Raw genomic sequence first — 18,904 nt, forward strand, 5'->3', positions numbered from 1 at the left:
ATAATTGGAAACCATTATTTGCATTAATTTCAGTTAGAATTCTACTAAGACAATAAGATTATTCGCTCTTGATTTCTATGAGGTCATAACTATCACCTCAGAAATCTCGAGCTCATAATCTAATAGTTAATTACAACACTATTTTTTGTGCCATGCACACTCACCTTATATAAACAAAATACTATCAGGACTAACAGAAGAACAGCACCCACAACACAGACTGGTATAACCCACTTGGGGAGTCCTTTAGAGGGCACTGCGACATCAACATCTGGATTCAGTTGTGTACCAACCTAAATAAACAAAAATCAGAGATGACAATTAATAACAATACATTGAAAATACAATTTTCAAACCACCTAGGGAAACTAAAAACTGAAAAAAAATCGGGGGTTTGGAAGATCAAGGATAAATTTATGTTTAATGTTTGCCATGGAGAGAGTCGCTTTAAGTACTTAAGAGGGTTGAAAACTTGGAATCTACCGATCTAGCGCCGATCTAGCGCCTATCTCTCTTCTTTAGCTCGGAGCTGATGTTGTTGGCTGAGGTTGTCCGGTTTTGTTCGGCGTTCGAAAGGGTGGTGGACCAGAAGATGTTCAGTTCACTTATATGACCACTCAAGATGGCGGACGGACGCTTTGTCACGAGCTCTTGGCTTCTGTTTCTTTTTCTCCTGTTATATATCATCTGCCTCTTCCAGGATAACAGGCATGACCTATTAACCGAATTTCAGCACCGTAAATTATGTGTTATGCCATCCTGTCGACTGAAAGTGGAAAGCTGGACATTCATCCACCGAAGGCCACGAGTCACAGCGTGGAAGACTGTTATGAATGTCTTAACACGGGTTAAAAGATCAAAGGCGACCACGGCTTACTACGATAATTCGACCTCGGCTTTCAGACCTATTTTACAACTGCTTCACGATGTGGAAACCAACCCTGGGCCCGCACTGAATTATTCTACAAATGGCGTCGGCAAAACAAATGGCAATGTGAGCATAGCACACCTAAATGTTCGCTCTCTCAAATGCCGAGATCATTACGTCCTTGTAAAAGAAACAGTGTTGGCCAACAGGTTCGATATATTTACTGTGTCCGAAACATGGCTCAACGGCACGGTTCAAGATTTGGAAATCGAAATCCCTGGTTATGTCATCCATCGTCTTGATCGTCAGAATAGCAGAGGCGGCGGCGTCTGTGCCTATGTTTCGCGAAATTTTAAAGCCGAGTACTTGAGTGATATATCATTTACCGCACCATCTGGTTTCCAGCAACTGTGGCTTAAAATCCAGGTCAAGAACACAAGATCGTTTATCGTTTGTACCGCGTATAGACCACCAAATACTCCACTGTCATGTTTTGACTCTGACTTAATTGAAACCTTTATTTATGCTTCGTCGTTTAATGTGCCTATCTACCTGCTTGGAGATATGAATTGTCGTCTTGAGAGAGACGACAATCCCGAGACGAAAGCCTTACTAAATTTTTGCCACTCCTACAATCTCTCACAACTTATAACTAAGCCAACACGAGTAACGGAAACCACCAGCTCAATTTTGGACGTAATCCTAGCTTCAGATACTAAGCAAGTTCACAATGTTATGGTTCTGGAAAGCTCGATCAGCGACCACGACCTAGTCTACATTACATTAAAACTAAAGAAAGAGCGCTCTAAACCTGTATATATCACTACTAGAAGCTACAAGCATTACAAGGCCGACACATTTCATGATGATATTGCAAAAGCACCGTGGTCAATAGTTGATGTTTTTGATGAGGTCGAGGATAAGCTTCACGTATTCAATCTGCTTTTTTCTTCTATACTCGACGAACACGCTCCGATTAAAACCTTTAAAGTCCGCGGAAAGCCAAATCCATGTGTAACTGATAACATTCGTGCGCTGATGAAAACAAGAGACGATTGGCGCAAAGAAGCAAGAAAACGAAATGATCCTATGGCTTGGACAGCTTACAGAAACTTAAGACAGGAGGTTAAAAGAGAAATTAAAATTGCTGAACGAGAATTCTTCACAGAACAGATTCAAAGAAACCCAGGCAATACAAACAATATTTGGAAAGCAATCCGCCAAATAATTCCTAGAAAATCCAAATCCCAGCGAATCTTCAGCAAGGACAACAAAACTGTTGCAGATGAGTTTAATCGGTTTTTCGTTTCTGTTGGCCAGAGTTCCGTTGAAAAAATCCAGTCATTGGCTAATGAATGCAACATAACACTCAACCGAAATTATTTTGTCCTAAGACAATATCCTTCATGCGAGCAGTTTCATTCGAATACCGTAAGCAGTGGCGAGATTGAACGCATAATATCATCAATGCCATCAAACAAAGCCCCAGGGATCGACAAGATTTCTGTTCGTGTTTTGAAGGACTGCCTAAACCCGATTCTTCCAGTAATTACGTCTATTATCAACACTTCTATTGAAACATGCAAATTTCCTACAGCTTGGAAATTAGCTGAAGTGACACCTCTCCATAAAGGTGGAAACCAGGAACTGGCAAATAACAACAGACCAATTTCTCTTCTACCAGTTTTATCAAAAGTGTGTGAAAAGGTCGTACATAATCAATTCACTTCTTACTTGCATTTAAACGACAGGTTAACAAAGACCCAAAGCGGCAACAAACAATGGCACTCAACCGAAACATCTGTCATAGAAACAACCGACACTATTCTTAAAGCGATAGACCAGAAGATGTTGACTTCGGTAGTGCTCTTAGACATGAGTAAGGCATTCGACAGCGTCAACCACGAAACCCTAATTTTGAAGTTGCGAGATGTAGGCGCCTCAGACCCAGTTATCCAGTGGTTTGGTAGCTACCTTAATGATAGACGACAAGTGGTTCGAATCCATTCAACATTATCAGAGCCCTTGCCCATAGTCTGTGGCGTTCCGCAGGGAAGTATACTGGGACCACTTTTATTTAGCATTTACACAAATGATCTTTCTTCAGCACCACAGAATTGCAGCGTCCAGAGCTATGTGGACGACACTAAGCTAGTTATATCCTTCAAAATGAAAGATACTGTAAACGCCTTTGCTGACTTAAGAGTTGATTTGCATAGAATAGGCCAATGGTGTTCCAACAACCATTTATTGTTGAACCCAAGCAAAACTAAACTCATGGTGTTTGGCAGCAGGCAAATGCATTCCAGACTGGACACTCCCAGCCTCACCTTCATGGGAAGAGAACTCGTACCGGAGCACACCGCTAAAGATCTTGGGGTGATTTTGGACAAGAACCTGACCTATGACGAACACATTACCAAAACTGTCTCCTCCTGTATGTCTTGTCTCGGTCAAATAAGCCGCACAAAGCATGTTTTTGACAAACGCACCCTACTAACTATTATAAATACTTTAGTTTTTAGTAAACTTTTTTATTGTTCGAACGTGTGGGCGAATACATCAAAAAGTAATATAAATAAATTACAAGGTATTCAGAACTTTGCCGCTCGAATTGCGACCAGTACACACAAATATGATCACATCACACCAGTTTTAAAAGAGCTTAAATGGCTACCAGTCGCGACTCAGTTATATTTCAGGAGCGCTATCATGGCCTACAAATGTCTAACATCTCGCGTGCCGGAGTATCTGTCTTCCCAGTTCAGTAAGAGAGGAGAAATAAGCGGACGTGCCACAAGAAGTTCACAAATGCTGAACATTCCTCTTTTTAAGTCTGCCAGTGGTCAGAGAACGTTCTACTACAGAACAGTCAGTATCTGGAACTCCATGGATAGCTCTCTAAAAACTCTCGAGAAAGTATCTGCTTTTAAGTTTTATCTTAAACGTAAACTTATTAAGGATTTTATAGATTCCTAATTCTAGTTAATTAATCTTAATGAATCTTAGAGTTTTTAAGTAGTTTAATTTATTATTGTATTGTCTTTGAAAAGCCTCTAAAGGGAAAGTCAATAAAGTATGTATGTATGTATGTATGTACTGTATCTTGAATGAGTTGTGGGTCACAAAGAACCCATCCTCCGAGACCCAGAGACAGGAGGAAATAAATCAGGCAAAAGTAAGAACCTCTTTCCCCAACAGCAGCCCCTACTACTAACAGCACTGAGGAACTCTATTTTTTCTGAACGGGACAAACATACATGATTTCATGTCTTGGTTACACTTGGGGAGTTCAATTTCAAATTTTTGTAGTTCTGACATATTACATCAACTTTATACAATTGAACCTCCCAAGAGCAACCACCCGAAATGCCAAGCCAGGTGGTTGCTTGTGGGAGGTAGTCGCTTATGAGAGCTTAGACCACAATGGGTCAAAATTTTGCCTTGATAGTATAATATGGTAGCTACTGAGAATTACCCTATGTTTTTAATGTTTCACTGAATGATGTGAAAGTCAATTTTGAGAAAAACTATGGTACTTCCCAGTGGGAAATTTTGGTCTGTTATTACTACCCCGGAATGCAAGAATGTTATAACACCTTATTATCCAATTTCCGCTCTATTATCTGTCAAGTGGTAGCTCATGCGAGGTTAACAACAAAAGAATATTTCAAACTTTAAGCTTCTAAAAGTGGTCGCAGTTGCTTGCAAGAGGTGGTGGCTTACAAGAGGTTCCAAATAATTTTATAGAGATTTGACTAGGGAAACTTTCGGTAAAAATGTATTTTGGAAAACTGGTTGCTGAGCAGAGGTGGTCGCTTACTAGAGGTGATTGCAACCAGAGGTTCAACTGTAGTATGCTTTCAAAGCAAAAACCTGAAAGAAATAAGCACCCTGTGTTTTTTTTGTTTTTGTTTTTTTTTGGGGGGGGGGGGGAAGCTTTTCACAGCATTTCTGGGTTTAGATTCAAAGAAATAACCTGACCTGTGCCTTGTTGTTGTCCGTGTTAGTCTCTTGTACAAAGGTGTTCAGTGACCTCACTGTAGCATGCGATATCACTCTTAACAGCTGGCCTTCATAATCCTATATAACAAACAAAACATTTAAGCATAACTACCAGTTAACCAAATTGAAAGGTTTCTACTAAACATTCTGACAGCTTTACATGTAACAAGCACATAATTCTGTCAGTTCAAAATTTGAAAATACTTGCCTCTATCATCGTACCATTCCAAAGGCGAGACACTATTGTAAATGTGACATCATCACCCGCTTGCAAAAAATCTATCTTGCAACGAATATTTGTGCACTTTGCAGATCCTAACTTGCAGTCCTAAGGGAAAAAAAACCATTTACTTTGTACAGTGTGCATGTGGTAAGTTTTGTTATTGCTACATTTCTGGTTTTACTTTGAACCTTAAAGGAGCTCAGTCACGGTTTGCATGTTTTAAAAAGTTTAGCCTAAATTTTTCAAATTCGTTGTTTGCAATCTGTGTCAATCTTCGCCATCCTTGACCATCTTTGTTCCTTTATGGTTCATTATTATCTCTTTGATGTTTTTCTATCTTAGTACACTATTATTTTCAGGTTTCCTTCCATTTCAAGGAGATTTTGTACGTGGCAAAGACAAAACACCATCGTGACTGAGCTCCTTTAAGATTAGTAGCAACAGAGAGATTACAAAGAACTCATTTTTCCCCTGACAACAATGGACAGAGTGGACATAAGATACTGTGGGTCCAACCAGTAATTAAATTAAATTAACTTAACTTAAATTAAAGGCAGAGGTGTATTTAGTGAGGTGTGGAGTACTTAATCCCTTTGTAGCTCCATCAGAAACTGTATTGCTTATGGTAATGAGGCAAATTTTGTAAACAAAGATTCTCCTTTTGTAAGGACCAGAAAATTTCTGAGGTTTATTTTTGCTTTGGCTTGCATCCTTGGGCATGTAAGGGGCACAGAGATTTTGCAGTTTTGTGGAGGGGAGTGTATATTTAACTTGTGTATAGCTGTAACTTTGGGGATTGAGAAGGCAAGGGGCTGCATTTTCTGACTTTCACATCCCCCATCATCCTTCAGCTCAGGGCAAGAACAGTATTAATAGTAATAATGCTAAGACAGATGACAACAATAATAAGTAGAGAAAAGCCTTTGATGAGCAATGCATTCTCAAACCTAAACAGAGAAGAAATGTACCTATAAGGCTACAACTACGAGTGTTGATATTTTGATCTTGGGATCTTCTTACCAGTTCAGTTTGAAGTTTCTCAGCCTTGGCAGGTTCAGCTTCTCGTTTCACCTTTGCACTAGACTCTCCCTGGTTCTCATCTGCTTCACGCCTTCTCCGCTTCTTTGCTCCTACGTCCTCAGATGTGTCATTTTGCTGTTGCCCAGAGCTACCACTTAAAGATGTCTGGAGGAGGAAATAGAGACATTTTATTTAACTGGATCCACATTTGAAAGTAGCCTTTGTGATATGTCAGGCTTGAGACGTTTGTCAAATGTTCATGGTCAACACTCAAAAGATGGACACCCTGTGAAAGGTGTCATATGGTTCATGCCGGTACCCATTTACACGTATACTACTGGGGGGGGGGGGGGTTCTCCCATATAAAAAGGATGGTGCCTGTCATACCTTGTAGCAGTTACAAAAGCGGTTTTCGTACCTCTTAGGTTGTTCAGCCTCGAAAGGTCCACAGCAGGAACTTTTGAGGTGCCTTTTAGAATACTGAGCAAAAAAAGTATTCAGGGCTCGAAATTGCGACTCACTGATTGCCAACGCGACCAAAAATTGAGCACTGGCGACTAGATTTTCAGAACTGGTCGCCAGCTGGCAACTCGTATTTTGTCCGATAATTAAAGAAAACCACGACGCAACTTTTGTTTTTAAATCTCTATATTAGGAAATCAATCGGATATGGTAGCTGGCATACAACTCACCTCTCCATCCCCAGTAAAGTAATGTCTGAATATTTTGACATGTCGATACTGTGTTCACGGTGCGCCATATTGTTTCAGCGGCTTCTTCCAAAACTGGGATCGCAGGCGCACTTCAACACCATGTGCTTTTCATTTGCCGCGAAAATGGTGGCAGATACCAATCAGCTGAAGGAATTACATGAGTTTTTACGGGCGGGGAATAAAGACTCAGCCAAAAGGTTAATCCAAACTTTGAATCCTTCATCAGTTGTTGAATAAAATACGCAAATACACAAGGACCCGTGTTTGTCTCACAATGAAAACCACAGACTTAAAACGTTTCATGCTTCACTTCATTTAAAATGACTATGGAGACAACCGTCACCTTCGGACCAGAGACATATCACCTGAGAACAATGGTAGCTTTATAACTAAGTGTTACTCGTGTTGTTTCTAATTGTTTTCGCTCTTCAATTGCGACTTTTCTTGCATGCAAAGTAACGTATAAACTCGTGTTCTTGTGTGAGTTATATATAAAATAAGTTGGTGACCAAAATTTACGATCTGGCGACCAAAATTTTTCCGTTACTCGCCAGCAGGCTCCTGAACGAAAAAGTTAATTTTGAGCCCTGGTATTACAAGAGATATTGTGTTGTTTTAGAATTAGTACCTCTTAGGGGTAAAAAAAATTCAAGCCACACCTACAAAACAGGATCCTGGTACCTTTTAGAGGTTCTTTTCAAATTTTCCAACAGGTAGCGCCTTCCTTTTTATATAGGAGTCTCCCCCCACCCCAGGTATACTACTGACTGGAGGTACCAGGTGCCAGGCATCACTTATGACCTTCCCCCCCCTCCCCACTTGCCAAGGCTCGAACCTGTAGCACTTGATCCTACATTTGGCGCATTAAACAATAGGCCTGGTATATCACAAAAGCCTCACACACACTCAACATTGTGAAAAATAGGTATAAAACAGATGGACCACTTCTCATCCACAATGTAAGTGCTCAATGTACTTCAAACATTCTGTTGTATTTCAATTGAAGATTAGTAACTGACAGTAGAAAAGTAAGTTCTTGAATTGTTTGTAGTGACATACTCACCTCTAATCCTAGCATATTTAACTGACCATCTTTGAAATCGCATTTAACTCTTTTGTCATCAAACTAGAAAGACAAACCAAGTCTTAATGTCAGTCACATTTAGTTTACAGAGTGAACACACATTTCTCCTTACAATAATAGTGCATTGTCAAGCAGGTAGGTGATATGAAGAAAGAAAATATATTATGATCAACTGGATATCTGACCTTGATGTGGGTCAACAAATTCTCAAAACTAACAATAAATGAACATGTCTCTTTATATAAGGGAAATTTACTAACCTGAACAGCTATAAGGTAAAGTAAATGCTTTCCACTGGGTGCTTCAAAAGGCCATTGAATTACGATTTCAGTAGAAGGAACTGGATCAGGGCCACGATTTTTTACCTTAAATATATTTAGCATAATTTAGTTAAACATTTGGTAATAATTATTTCAACTACATGTTATTTGTAGTGGTTCAAATAAAAAAAAAAACTAAATTAAATAAATTTACAATATTTAGAGAGTAAGCCACATCAGCCCTAGCTGGTTTTCATGCAGCTCCTCTATCCTGGTTGAATTGGAATTTGGAAATGTTGGTTTTTGTGGAGGGAGGGAAAACTGGAGAACCTGGAGAAAAACACTCAGAGCAAGGCAAGAACCAACAACAAAATCAACCCACACATGGCACCGGGCCAGAATCAAACCTGGGCCACACTGATGGGAGGTAAGCACTCTCACCACTGCACCACCCTGCTCCTCAAATTGGAAGTGAAATGCTGCTGTTTCTTCATTGATAACGTAATATATAAATTTCAGGAAAATTTGGGAGCTAATAGTAAACTTATACTATTGCAGGGTCGAAAAAGTGCCTGGCTGCAGGCAAAATTTTGTATACTTCATGATCTTGGCCAGCTACGCTGTCTAGCTTCCAAACTTTGGAACAACCCTGCTCATGGTATTGCATGTGTACTACGATAAAACTGCATTATATTGGTCCAAAGTTCCCATACCACCAGAACTTTTAGCGACTCTGGCTTGCAGCAGCAACTAAGTAGTCATATGGTATGCAAGCTAGTTCACCACAGGTTACTTGCAATACTGGTTCTCCTTTATAATTTTTCCTGGTTAGAGAGATGCCATATTCCAAGTAGGGCAAAGTGTCTTGCACAGTGAAAGTTTGATTTCAATCCCATAATTCTGAACTGGGAAGTACTAAATAAATGTTTCACCACATTCTCAAAGTTAACTATTAAACATGGACAGAATTATTATTTGCAAGGAGAGAGAAATTACAAAATACTTACAAAGTATTTATGTTTGACTTGATTGCCAATGTCTGATGAACGAACCATTGCACTTTCACCAACAACCTTACCACCATAAGATACCTGTTCTTCAACTGTAGTACTAAAACAAACACAAACACCATTAAGAGCGTTTCAAAAACCAAACATCTGTAATAATAGAAAGTGACCATGAGGCGCTGTACATGTTGCCACGTCTTTTACACTTACCCATTAACCTCCAAGTCTGCCTGTGACTTGATAGAGATATTCAAGAACCGCTTGTTGTCATCTAACGTTTCTTTCTCTTCTTCGTTTGTACTAAAAGGAAAGGAAAGAAAACAAAACCCCAGTTCAATATTGATTTTTCAAAACGTCAAGCTCAGTTTATGGAACCTGAAATCTGTAGCTCCTTACAGAGGCTTGCAAAAAAGTAACTCATTTGTACAGTCGTTTTCAGCTAGTATAGACAAGTGGCTTCCTGACTGCACATGAGGGGAAGACATTTCATAATGATAAGGAGGGCCAATGAAGGAGGAAAGAGACAGGGACAAAGACAAACAGTCAGACCCAAGGTAGAGAAGAAGTGGAAAAGGGAAGAGATAGATTAGAAAAGGAGAAGAGATGACAAGGAGAATGAGGAGGAGTAGGAAGAGAAGGACAAGGGACAAAAGGAGAGGAATGTGGGAAAGAGAAGGATGAGGAGAAACACAATGAAAGAGTACCAGCTTGCTCCAACTGACCTGTTTGTACTAAGGTATATAGGCAGGAAATCTGGCGAGTTGGCATATCTTTCAGTCCGTAACTCAATCTGAATTGATTGCTGAAATGTAACGAAACTAATTAAGAAGCTGTTAGTAGTCAAACTGTACAAACAAGGCATCAACGTGAGTAATCTTATCATAATACATTTGTTGTCAACTGAAAGGTTTTTTCGTATATGACATTGATGCATCTAATTACCTCTTTCTTTTTCAATGGAGTATTTAAGTTGATGGTGAGCAAGGTGTCATTTGAGTCCAGTTTTGTCTCCTCAACTTTCCCACCTTTTAACACCTAAACACAAATCATTGAGAAACTTTTAAATGCAAAAAGGATCATTGAAACTCTCTCTTAGGTTAAGAAACCATTAGGATATGTAAGCTTTAGGGAGAATGAAGTCTGCCTTTTAGAGTTGTGTGTGCTTAAAGGAGGTGTTTGCCTCACAGAGGGCTAATGTTGCCTGTTACCAGAAATCTCATACACAATTTGATGATTTGGAAATGGTAACAACATTCGTAAGTGTTAACCTAGTAACAGTTTGCAGTCCTTTTCTATGTGATGAATGATGGAATATTAGCTTGAATTATCAGAACATGGAAGACAGTTAGTACTTTGCACATGTAAGTCCTGCCTATAATCCACTGTGGACAAATGTACATTTTCAGAGAGTCTGCCAGTACTTCTAATCATAACTTCTTCCAAACATAATGATCACTACATGACAATGCAAGTAAATTAATGATTACTACATGACTATGCAAGTAAATTAAAGGGGCAGTATCACGAGAGGTCTCCTAAGTTTTTTGTGAAAACTATGCTAGAATTATAAAGGTGCACTCACTGATCAACAAAGTAACCTTTTAAAGATAAAAAAAGCATAAAATTAAATCTCTAAAAGGTCAATGATTTTCAGTGATTTTCCTCCAAGTAACATTGTCAAACTTGAAAACATCGGCCCAACGTTTTCAAGTTTTAGCCCACTTCTTTCCTACTCGTCCGTAGCTACAACAATTGTAAACAACTTTTGTGACTAGTACAGTACATTTTAGCAACTTCTAGTGGGTATCCAATTAAAACCAACACCTTCATTGGATTTTCAAGAAGCACTAAATCTTGGTGAGACTGCCCCTTTAAGTTGTAAGTTGAACTTCTACAAGGCTATACTCACCCCCTCTCCCTCTAATATTCTTCCTCTCTTAATTCCTTTGGGAATGGTAACATATAACTTAGCATTGTATGCGTCATCTCCTTTGTTCATCACTGTAACTTCCAATTTATAAATTTCAGCACCAACAGCCAGCGTCCTTCAAGGGAAAAAGGCATTAGCTTAACTCTATCGTTTTCACTTCAGATCATGAGTTGCTATTTCTAAGAGTTGCTTCTTTCAATATAAATAATACTATAACTACATTAATTTTCAACATACACCTGTTTTTAACAAAGCCCTGCTAGTATCAAACTTGGTATCAAACTTAGTATTTAACTAGCTCTTCCATGGCTATATTTTGTACAATTCTTATAATGAGCTTCTCTATTTTGTACTCTCCAAAGTTCCCACATGCATCATAAGTCAATAGTACAGCACACTAAAGCACAAATGTATTTAATCATTTTTGAAATATTTCAATCACAAACACATTGATGGAAACAAATTGAAAAATTAAATCTAGATTAATAGCCAGATGCATAAGGAAAGAAGTCTAAAGAGGACTTTTAAACTTTAGAAAATAATGTGATTGTCAAATAACATTTTCAACTCACCGTTTGCTTTTACTGTCATCCAGTATCAAATCTGGAACACACTTTACACAGTCTCTTTTAAATGTCAGCTACAAGAGGGAAAACCAAAATCTTGAGAAAATGTGTACTAAGAAACCATGCATGTTTTAAATTATTTTGTTTCATATGCCTAATCCTTTCCACACTCAAGGACAAAAAAGCCCTTTATGACCATGCCTGCTGAACAACATAGATCTGAGAAGCCCCTCTGACGGAACATTAATCTTCTATTAATAGGTATGGAGGATTGCTTTTTCTGTTGAAACAGTGCTAGTTTGGGCTCATATCTGTTCATATCTGGCTCATATCTCAACAGTCTAAACAACAAGTCAAATCACTCTGAAAAGAATAAAAAGATTCCTCATTAACAGCAAGGCCAATAAAAATGCAAGACGGAGTTTCAAACTCAGAGAAAAAAGATAAAAGGTACTAATTTCAATTTCAGCAAAACCATCTTTTCATGACCATGAACAGGAATTCATACCAATAGGTAAATGAACCTACAGTACATCAAGCCAAGATTGTTACTCCATAGAGAAAGGATCTTAATGGGTAAGTCCTTGATGCCATGTTTTCAGTCTACTTTGACCTTTCTAGTGACAAGGTTTCTTGCCTATCTTTGCATTCCCAAAGAGGAATCTTCATTTTACCAAATGTCTTGACTTTTAATTTAACTTCTCAAAGCCATGAATAATTAATTAAGTTAAAACAAAGAAAATCACAACCGTGAAGGAGGTTTGGATACCCGGTCTTAATTAGCATAGATTTTGACGATTTTACTTCTCAGTTTACTCCTTAGTTTTTGTTTTGATTGAGAAGATGTATCAAACACTCACGACAGTGTTTCATCGGCTATCCAAACACCTCGAATTTCATCAAAAATACTCTGCTGCGCATCGTATTTTCAACTCCCTTCTTGGTGTTTGGATATCACAATGAAACACTGTCTCTTGTGTTTGATACATTACCTAACATTATTTGGCAGGAACTGGATAGGTGGGCTTACCAATGCAGTTGCTTCCTGCGGTTTCAGAGGATCTAAAACTGAATATGGAACAAGAGATGGCAGGTCTGTTGGGCTACCAGGGGGTGATGGAGTCTTCTTCACAATATGATATGTCAGTTTGAATTTAATGTCAGGATAAACATCTGCATCCGTTACTCCTTCCTGAAAAGGCAGGTCAAAATTAACACGGAAATTTTGCAAATGCAACTCACAAGAAGACAAATACAGTAATTTTAGGCATCCTTACCCAATGACCCTAAAAGGGGTGGGGTTGAGCGGGGGTAGCAGTATTCCCAAGGCCTACAAAATTCAGCTTCCCTAACAAACCACCTGTCTGAAGTTAAGGTGGAGAACTCTGTCCTCACTAGTCAGAGGAAGGAGGGACATTCTTGGGTTATGTTATGAGCCACTGGACTTTTTTCAGGTCTGGTTTTGTCCTAAAAAGGAAATTGTTGAGTCAGGAGCCTCCCAATTTTGTGTCAATCATATCTCCCCATCACTAATATTCCTGACTGCCTACCCCACCCCCCCACTGCCTCACCCAATAATGATCACTCACCCTGATATACGCCTCCCATGTAAAACATTTGTTGCTGTCACTCAAAATCCCTTCAGTGCGATTGATCTCATCCTTTTTATTTGTCTTGAAAAGGACTCTCTTAGTTGATTCCACGACATAATCAATGTCAGACTTCATTAATAACAACACATCTGAAAGATGAAAATTTGCAGGTCATTTCATGGAGGGCCCTCATAATGAAAGCAAAACATACACTTACATGTGAGCAAAGCCTGTGAATGGTCCTTTCAAAAGCGCAACTTACCTATTTTATCTGTTACATTTCCAGATCTTTCAGTATACTTTGTACAAACAGAAATGGAGAAGCTGGTTACAAAAAGAGCAAAAAAAACATAACGTTAAAAGGAATCCAGGCTAATAATAATTAAAACTAAAACAGTTGAAAATCAAAGGATAAATTCTCACCAATATGTGGCAAATAAAGTATTTCCTTCAAGTGTGGTTGCATTGCAGTTCTTGGCGCCCTTGATATCAAATGTTTTGGGGTTGATTGTAATTGTTGACGACAGTGATATAACTGGTTTAGATCTGTAACAAAATTTTTGACATTCAGCTAAAAGGTGAGCTACTTGTGGCCTGATGGTTGGCCCATTCAACTTAAGATCAAGTGGCCTAGGCTAAAAATATCTAGCACACCAACCAAATAGAATATCTTTAACTAATCCGAATAACTACAGCTGACTACATACCTGAGCAGGACTACAGTATCAGACTGGTAGGCTCCAATAAGGATATCTGGAAAATATACACATCGCATGTTAAACCCACTGACACTAGATTACAGATATTAACAGATACTGATTTCAGACCATTTGTACTGATGAAAGGACAACTGATTTAGCAACCATGCCATCTGTTCTAGAGCAAATGGATAAAACGATAATAACTATTTGGCAATGTACTTGACTTTCGTAGTTCCGTTACTTCACCTGAATATCCATTGAAATCCATGTCAAGTCCTCTAGACAAAGAATAACCAAAAGATTTGATGCCTGGTGACACAGAAGAACCTTTGATGACCTAGAACAGAAAAACAAGAAATTTAAAACATCAATCATCCTGTTATATCTCAATTCAACAAAAATATATTCATTTGGTATATTTCTTTGCAATGTAGCATACAATGTGGAGGCAGGACGGACTTAGAGCCAGATTTAATGGTGGTTATCTGACAGATAGCAACGACATTCCCTGGTGATGGCCTTATGTGCCATTCATAATTCAGAAAGTCAGTAGGTCATTCAGTCAGTCAGTCAATCAATCAATGAGTCAGCCAGCCTGTCAGTTACTTCTGTCTGTTCATCCGTCCCTCAGTCAGTCAGTCAGTTAGATAGTCAGTCAGTCAGTCAGTCAGTCAGCCAGCCAGCCAGTCAGTCAGTCAGTCAATCAATGAGTCAGCCAGCCAGTTATTCAGTCAGTCAGTTACTTCCTTCCGTTCATCTGTCCATCTGTTCGTCCTTCCATCCATCTGTCTGTCAGTCAGTTAGTCAGTCAGTTAGTCAGTCAGTTAGTCAGTCAGTAACTTAAATAAAATGTTCCATTGGTGTGAGACAATGTACCTGCATTGGTGTTTCCACAAGGCCATTTTTGGACCCTCTGTAGATGTAGACTACACCCTCGCCACCATCCTCATATGGGGCACCTATGGCTACATCTGAAACAAAGCAATATTGACCACAGTAATTATAAAGCATTTTCTAAGCAATTATCAGTCGTGTTTACTGTAATTTATGATAGATCTAGGTCTTTAAAGCATACATGTACCACAGACACTACAGAACAGTATGTGTATATTGGGTACCATAATAATGTACTCATAGAAGCTTGTGACATGTCACTTGAATTAATATATTAAGCCTGCACTAGTAGCCTACTGAAACTAATTATGTACTGCAAATTATACATGGCTGTACAGTTATGTTTGGTTTTATGCAGTATGGTAAAAGTCTGCACACAAAACTAGTGCCCCATCAGCGCTTATCTCCAGTTTCCATAGCATGAAACAACTGGGAGTACTTCTACTGCCCCCTGGATCGGATGCTAGTCCATCATGGGGTTAACCCCATCATTAAATTCACCAGCACCCATTTGTACACCTTAATGGAGAGAGGTAAAAGGTAACGTCTGCATGCGAGCCAAGTGGCCCATCAGACCGGAGCTTATCCCGGTTTCTGTAGCATGACGCGACTAGGAGTATTTCTACTCCCCCCTGGATGGGATGCTAGTCCATCGCAGGGTTACCCCCAGCATTAAGTTCGCCGGTACCCATTTATACACTTGGGTGGAGAGAGGCACTGTGAGAGTAAAGTATGTTGGCCAAGAACACAACACAATGTCCCCGGCCAGGGCTGGAACCCGGACCGCTCGATCCGGAGACGAGTGCACTAACCATGAGGCCAACGCGCCTCCCTAATGGAGAGAGGTACTGTGAGAGTAAAGTGTCTTGTCCAAGAACACAACACAATGTCCCTGACCAGGTCTGTACACTAACCAGGAGGACACCTTGCCTCCACCATTATGTTGCAGTTCTTAAAGTGCCACTGAAACGAAATTTTCGTACTCTCTTTTATTAGCCCAATTTGTAGTTTCAAACGTGCTTAAAATAATGGTGAACTTTATTTCTGTCAAATCCTAACGGAAAGTGCTTTTTTTAGCTACTGAAATCGAATTTTTGGAGCAAAACTGTGTCCGGGCTCTGGAACCGAATTTAAGGACCTTGTGACATCACTGGTTGTATTCACGCAAGAAGCGCTATAGATTCTCTCTTGTTTTCACTTGATTTATTCAAGTCTATTTTTCATGTTGTCAATACCTGCTAGTTTTCTACCTTGTAATTTCTGTCCAGTCTTGACAGGAAATACATATCACGAACGTTGGAGAGCGCCAACGAGTGTAGATTCACCAAAATAAATGCTACAGATTAGAACAGCTCAGTTACTTTTCGAACATCTTGAGTACTCGATTGGAGATTTCGAAGACGAGTGTGGCAACTTTTATATCACGTCCTAAAGCCTAAACATGATATTTCATCATCTGTTTTCAGCCTGGTTCTGAAATTTGGATTCTCACGTTTATCTAAGGTCTATTACACAAGGTGCAAATATATCCTTGGCAACTTTATTGCAGTAAAAGCCGTAAGCGCATAAGCCATCCGCACAATCACGAAGTTATTAACGGTCCACAAGCTTTGAGTCGAGTACTTCTCTGCACACAGAGGGCATCTTTTTATGATACTAATACGTGAGAGTTCTTGTGGTAGACAAAATGTATCTTTGAAAATTGTGATCAGCAGCAGGGTTTGCTTTATCGCCGCATACGTATCAGTGTAAACAAAGCGGGAATTTTGCTTCTCTTTTACACGTATCTCCAAATGGCAATATTTCACCGTCGATGGATTACTTTGAGTTCTTTAGCACATACTTATGTCTATGATCTTCATTTAATGGTATCCAAATTCAAAGCAATTTGTTAAAACGTCACTAGTTTACACTCCTTTCGAAGGTTTATTAAACAGAATGTGAACTAATTTGCATATATCACCTTTCGCCGTCGACATTGTCACGCTTTCTCTCGTTTCCTGAAAACATACCTGTAGGGTCATGACAGCTTAGTTTACCTTTATAGCTTAAATTCGCTCCCTCACATAAAAGAAGAGGGTTTCTTAAATTGTTGCTGATACAACTGGACTAAAGGTCACTGTAGCACAATCTCGTCCGCGGTGAAACTCACAAAGCGTCCGGTTTCCTCGAAGCGAAGTGACTCGAAACTCGAAGCATTGTTGCTGTGATTCGTGCAGCAGCAGTCCGGATAATAATTTCAAAAGCCGCTTTCTCTTGTTTTCATGTCTTTTTTACTTTATGAGTGTAGGTATTGTTTAATTGAGTGGTGGCCATTTCACCAAGAGTCCCGATCATTTTGCGATCTAGGAACTCCCACTCGTTTGCTTGCTTACATAAAATATCGTGCAAATATCCAATTAAATAGACTGAAAAGCCCCAGGATCGACTCTCCACCTCTTCTTGTCTAAGGCTACTGTTATTATCTGCTTTACAGCTCTGAGATGTCCTTAAGATGTTTTTGGGGGGGCTTCGAACAGTATTCTCTTCTCCCATAATCACTCTAAATTTTCAGTGCGGCATGAGAGTAATACAACCAGTGACGTCACTAGGCTGTTTTGGCCGCGCCAAGATGGCCGCCAATTTTGGGCTTAACCAGCCAACTTCGAACGGCTGAAAAAGCAGTTTTTGCTTACCGTATGCGAAAAAAAAGTCCGCAGTGTTTCCAAGTAAGGTTGAAACTTTATTACTAAGCAAAAATCTCACATACGAAAATTTCGTTTCAGTGGCACTTTAAGACAAAAGGTTACTTTGATAGTAACAGATGACATCAACGATGCCATGTTCATTGTACCTTGATACCCATCCAGATCAAGGTCACCAACAGAAGCAAGGGCTTGTCCAAAGTTTGCTCTCCACTTGTCCTTCTTGACAGTAAGCTCCAAGGATAGAACCAACTTTCCATCTCCTTTATTTTCATATGAATACACTTTCCCTTGTTCAGGGTGTAAATCATCTGAATAAAACGGTGCTCCAACTAACAGTTCTGAAAATCTGGAAAAGAATTGTTCTCAGCAGTCAGTAGGAGATTCAGGTACATGTAGCAATGAATGGAAGGAACAGTAAAAACACTCCAATCTCAGCTATAAGCACTGGACATGATGACTGTTTCTAGTAGTCAGCGAGGTAAAACCTCTCCATCAATACAGACGAACCACTCATACGCAGCCATCTCAATTGCTATGCCTATGTGGTTTCTTAAGGGAGGTGGTCACTTTCAAGAAGTTAGATGGGGATTTAAACTTTAAGACAGCCTGCATCCATTTTCTTAGGATCAATCAATCCATGCTGTCAATCATGAACATCAGGTATGAGTGATAAAATGTTCTCATGTAAGAACAAGCTGTGCTGTCTTATCAGAGAAATAAAAGCATCTTGTTACCCAGTTGGCACCCATATAATGAGGTTGAATCGTGTGAAGAGGTCACTCCTCAGAGGTTATAAACCATACAGCATTTTAAAACATCAGCCTGAAAAGCTGTCATTGCTTGCGAGAGGTTCCAATTAAAGTACATGTAAATTTACAAACAAAATTTGGGCATTCTGAAGTTCCCTCTACAGGGTTCAATTGTACATATTATGCGTAACTCAAACTTTGTTGAATATTTTTCAATGTTAAGGGTTATCAAATCTGAGGAGGGAAAAAAGTTTCTTTTTAAGAGCACCTGACCACATCTCAGTATTATGTGACCCTCACTGCCATACTAACTAATAATCCTGAATTCCTACTCAACCCAAATCTATTTGTTTATTATAATACAGACACAAACAGAAAGGTAATGGCGTCATCTATGCATCTCTCCTCTGATAAATCATAAGTAAGACCTAATCAAAATGTAGAGTTGACATATCGTGTATTATATAACATATAGACCCTCACCCATCATTGTTGAGGTCAGTGGCACACAAAGCAAGGCCAAACCCTGTTCCTGGCTGGCGTCTTTTCTCTGAACCTTCCATAATTTCTGGGGGTAACAACACTGTCGGAGTACTAAGAAAATT

General features: G+C 39.3%; 1 protein-coding gene across 2 annotated transcripts in view; it reads right to left on the bottom strand.

The window, feature by feature from the left end:
- Positions 1-18,904, bottom strand: part of LOC110050028 (integrin alpha-7-like) — a 31,603-nt gene that overhangs the window by 3,488 nt on the left and 9,211 nt on the right. For both annotated transcript variants that reach the window (XM_089285524.1, XM_089285526.1), the window contains 21 exons: positions 18,783-18,904; positions 17,697-17,896; positions 14,846-14,940; positions 14,216-14,306; positions 13,976-14,021; positions 13,692-13,814; positions 13,531-13,592; positions 13,266-13,417; positions 12,707-12,868; positions 11,683-11,750; positions 11,090-11,225; positions 10,123-10,215; positions 9,903-9,982; positions 9,391-9,480; positions 9,181-9,283; positions 8,174-8,278; positions 7,893-7,955; positions 6,117-6,281; positions 5,082-5,201; positions 4,853-4,951; positions 165-293 (listed from right to left, as the gene is read on the bottom strand). The exon at positions 18,783-18,904 is cut by the window's right edge and continues 30 nt beyond it. In XM_089285524.1, coding sequence (XP_089141650.1) covers positions 165-293; positions 4,853-4,951; positions 5,082-5,201; positions 6,117-6,281; positions 7,893-7,955; positions 8,174-8,278; positions 9,181-9,283; positions 9,391-9,480; positions 9,903-9,982; positions 10,123-10,215; positions 11,090-11,225; positions 11,683-11,750; positions 12,707-12,868; positions 13,266-13,417; positions 13,531-13,592; positions 13,692-13,814; positions 13,976-14,021; positions 14,216-14,306; positions 14,846-14,940; positions 17,697-17,896; positions 18,783-18,904 — 2,304 coding nt within the window. The remainder of the gene's footprint in view (positions 1-164; positions 294-4,852; positions 4,952-5,081; positions 5,202-6,116; positions 6,282-7,892; positions 7,956-8,173; positions 8,279-9,180; positions 9,284-9,390; positions 9,481-9,902; positions 9,983-10,122; positions 10,216-11,089; positions 11,226-11,682; positions 11,751-12,706; positions 12,869-13,265; positions 13,418-13,530; positions 13,593-13,691; positions 13,815-13,975; positions 14,022-14,215; positions 14,307-14,845; positions 14,941-17,696; positions 17,897-18,782) is intronic.

This window comes from Orbicella faveolata, unplaced genomic scaffold (genome assembly GCF_042242905.1).
Source record: "Orbicella faveolata isolate gen_17 unplaced genomic scaffold, um_ofav_v1 contig_13, whole genome shotgun sequence".
NCBI classification, from domain to species: Eukaryota; Metazoa; Cnidaria; class Anthozoa; order Scleractinia; family Merulinidae; genus Orbicella; species Orbicella faveolata.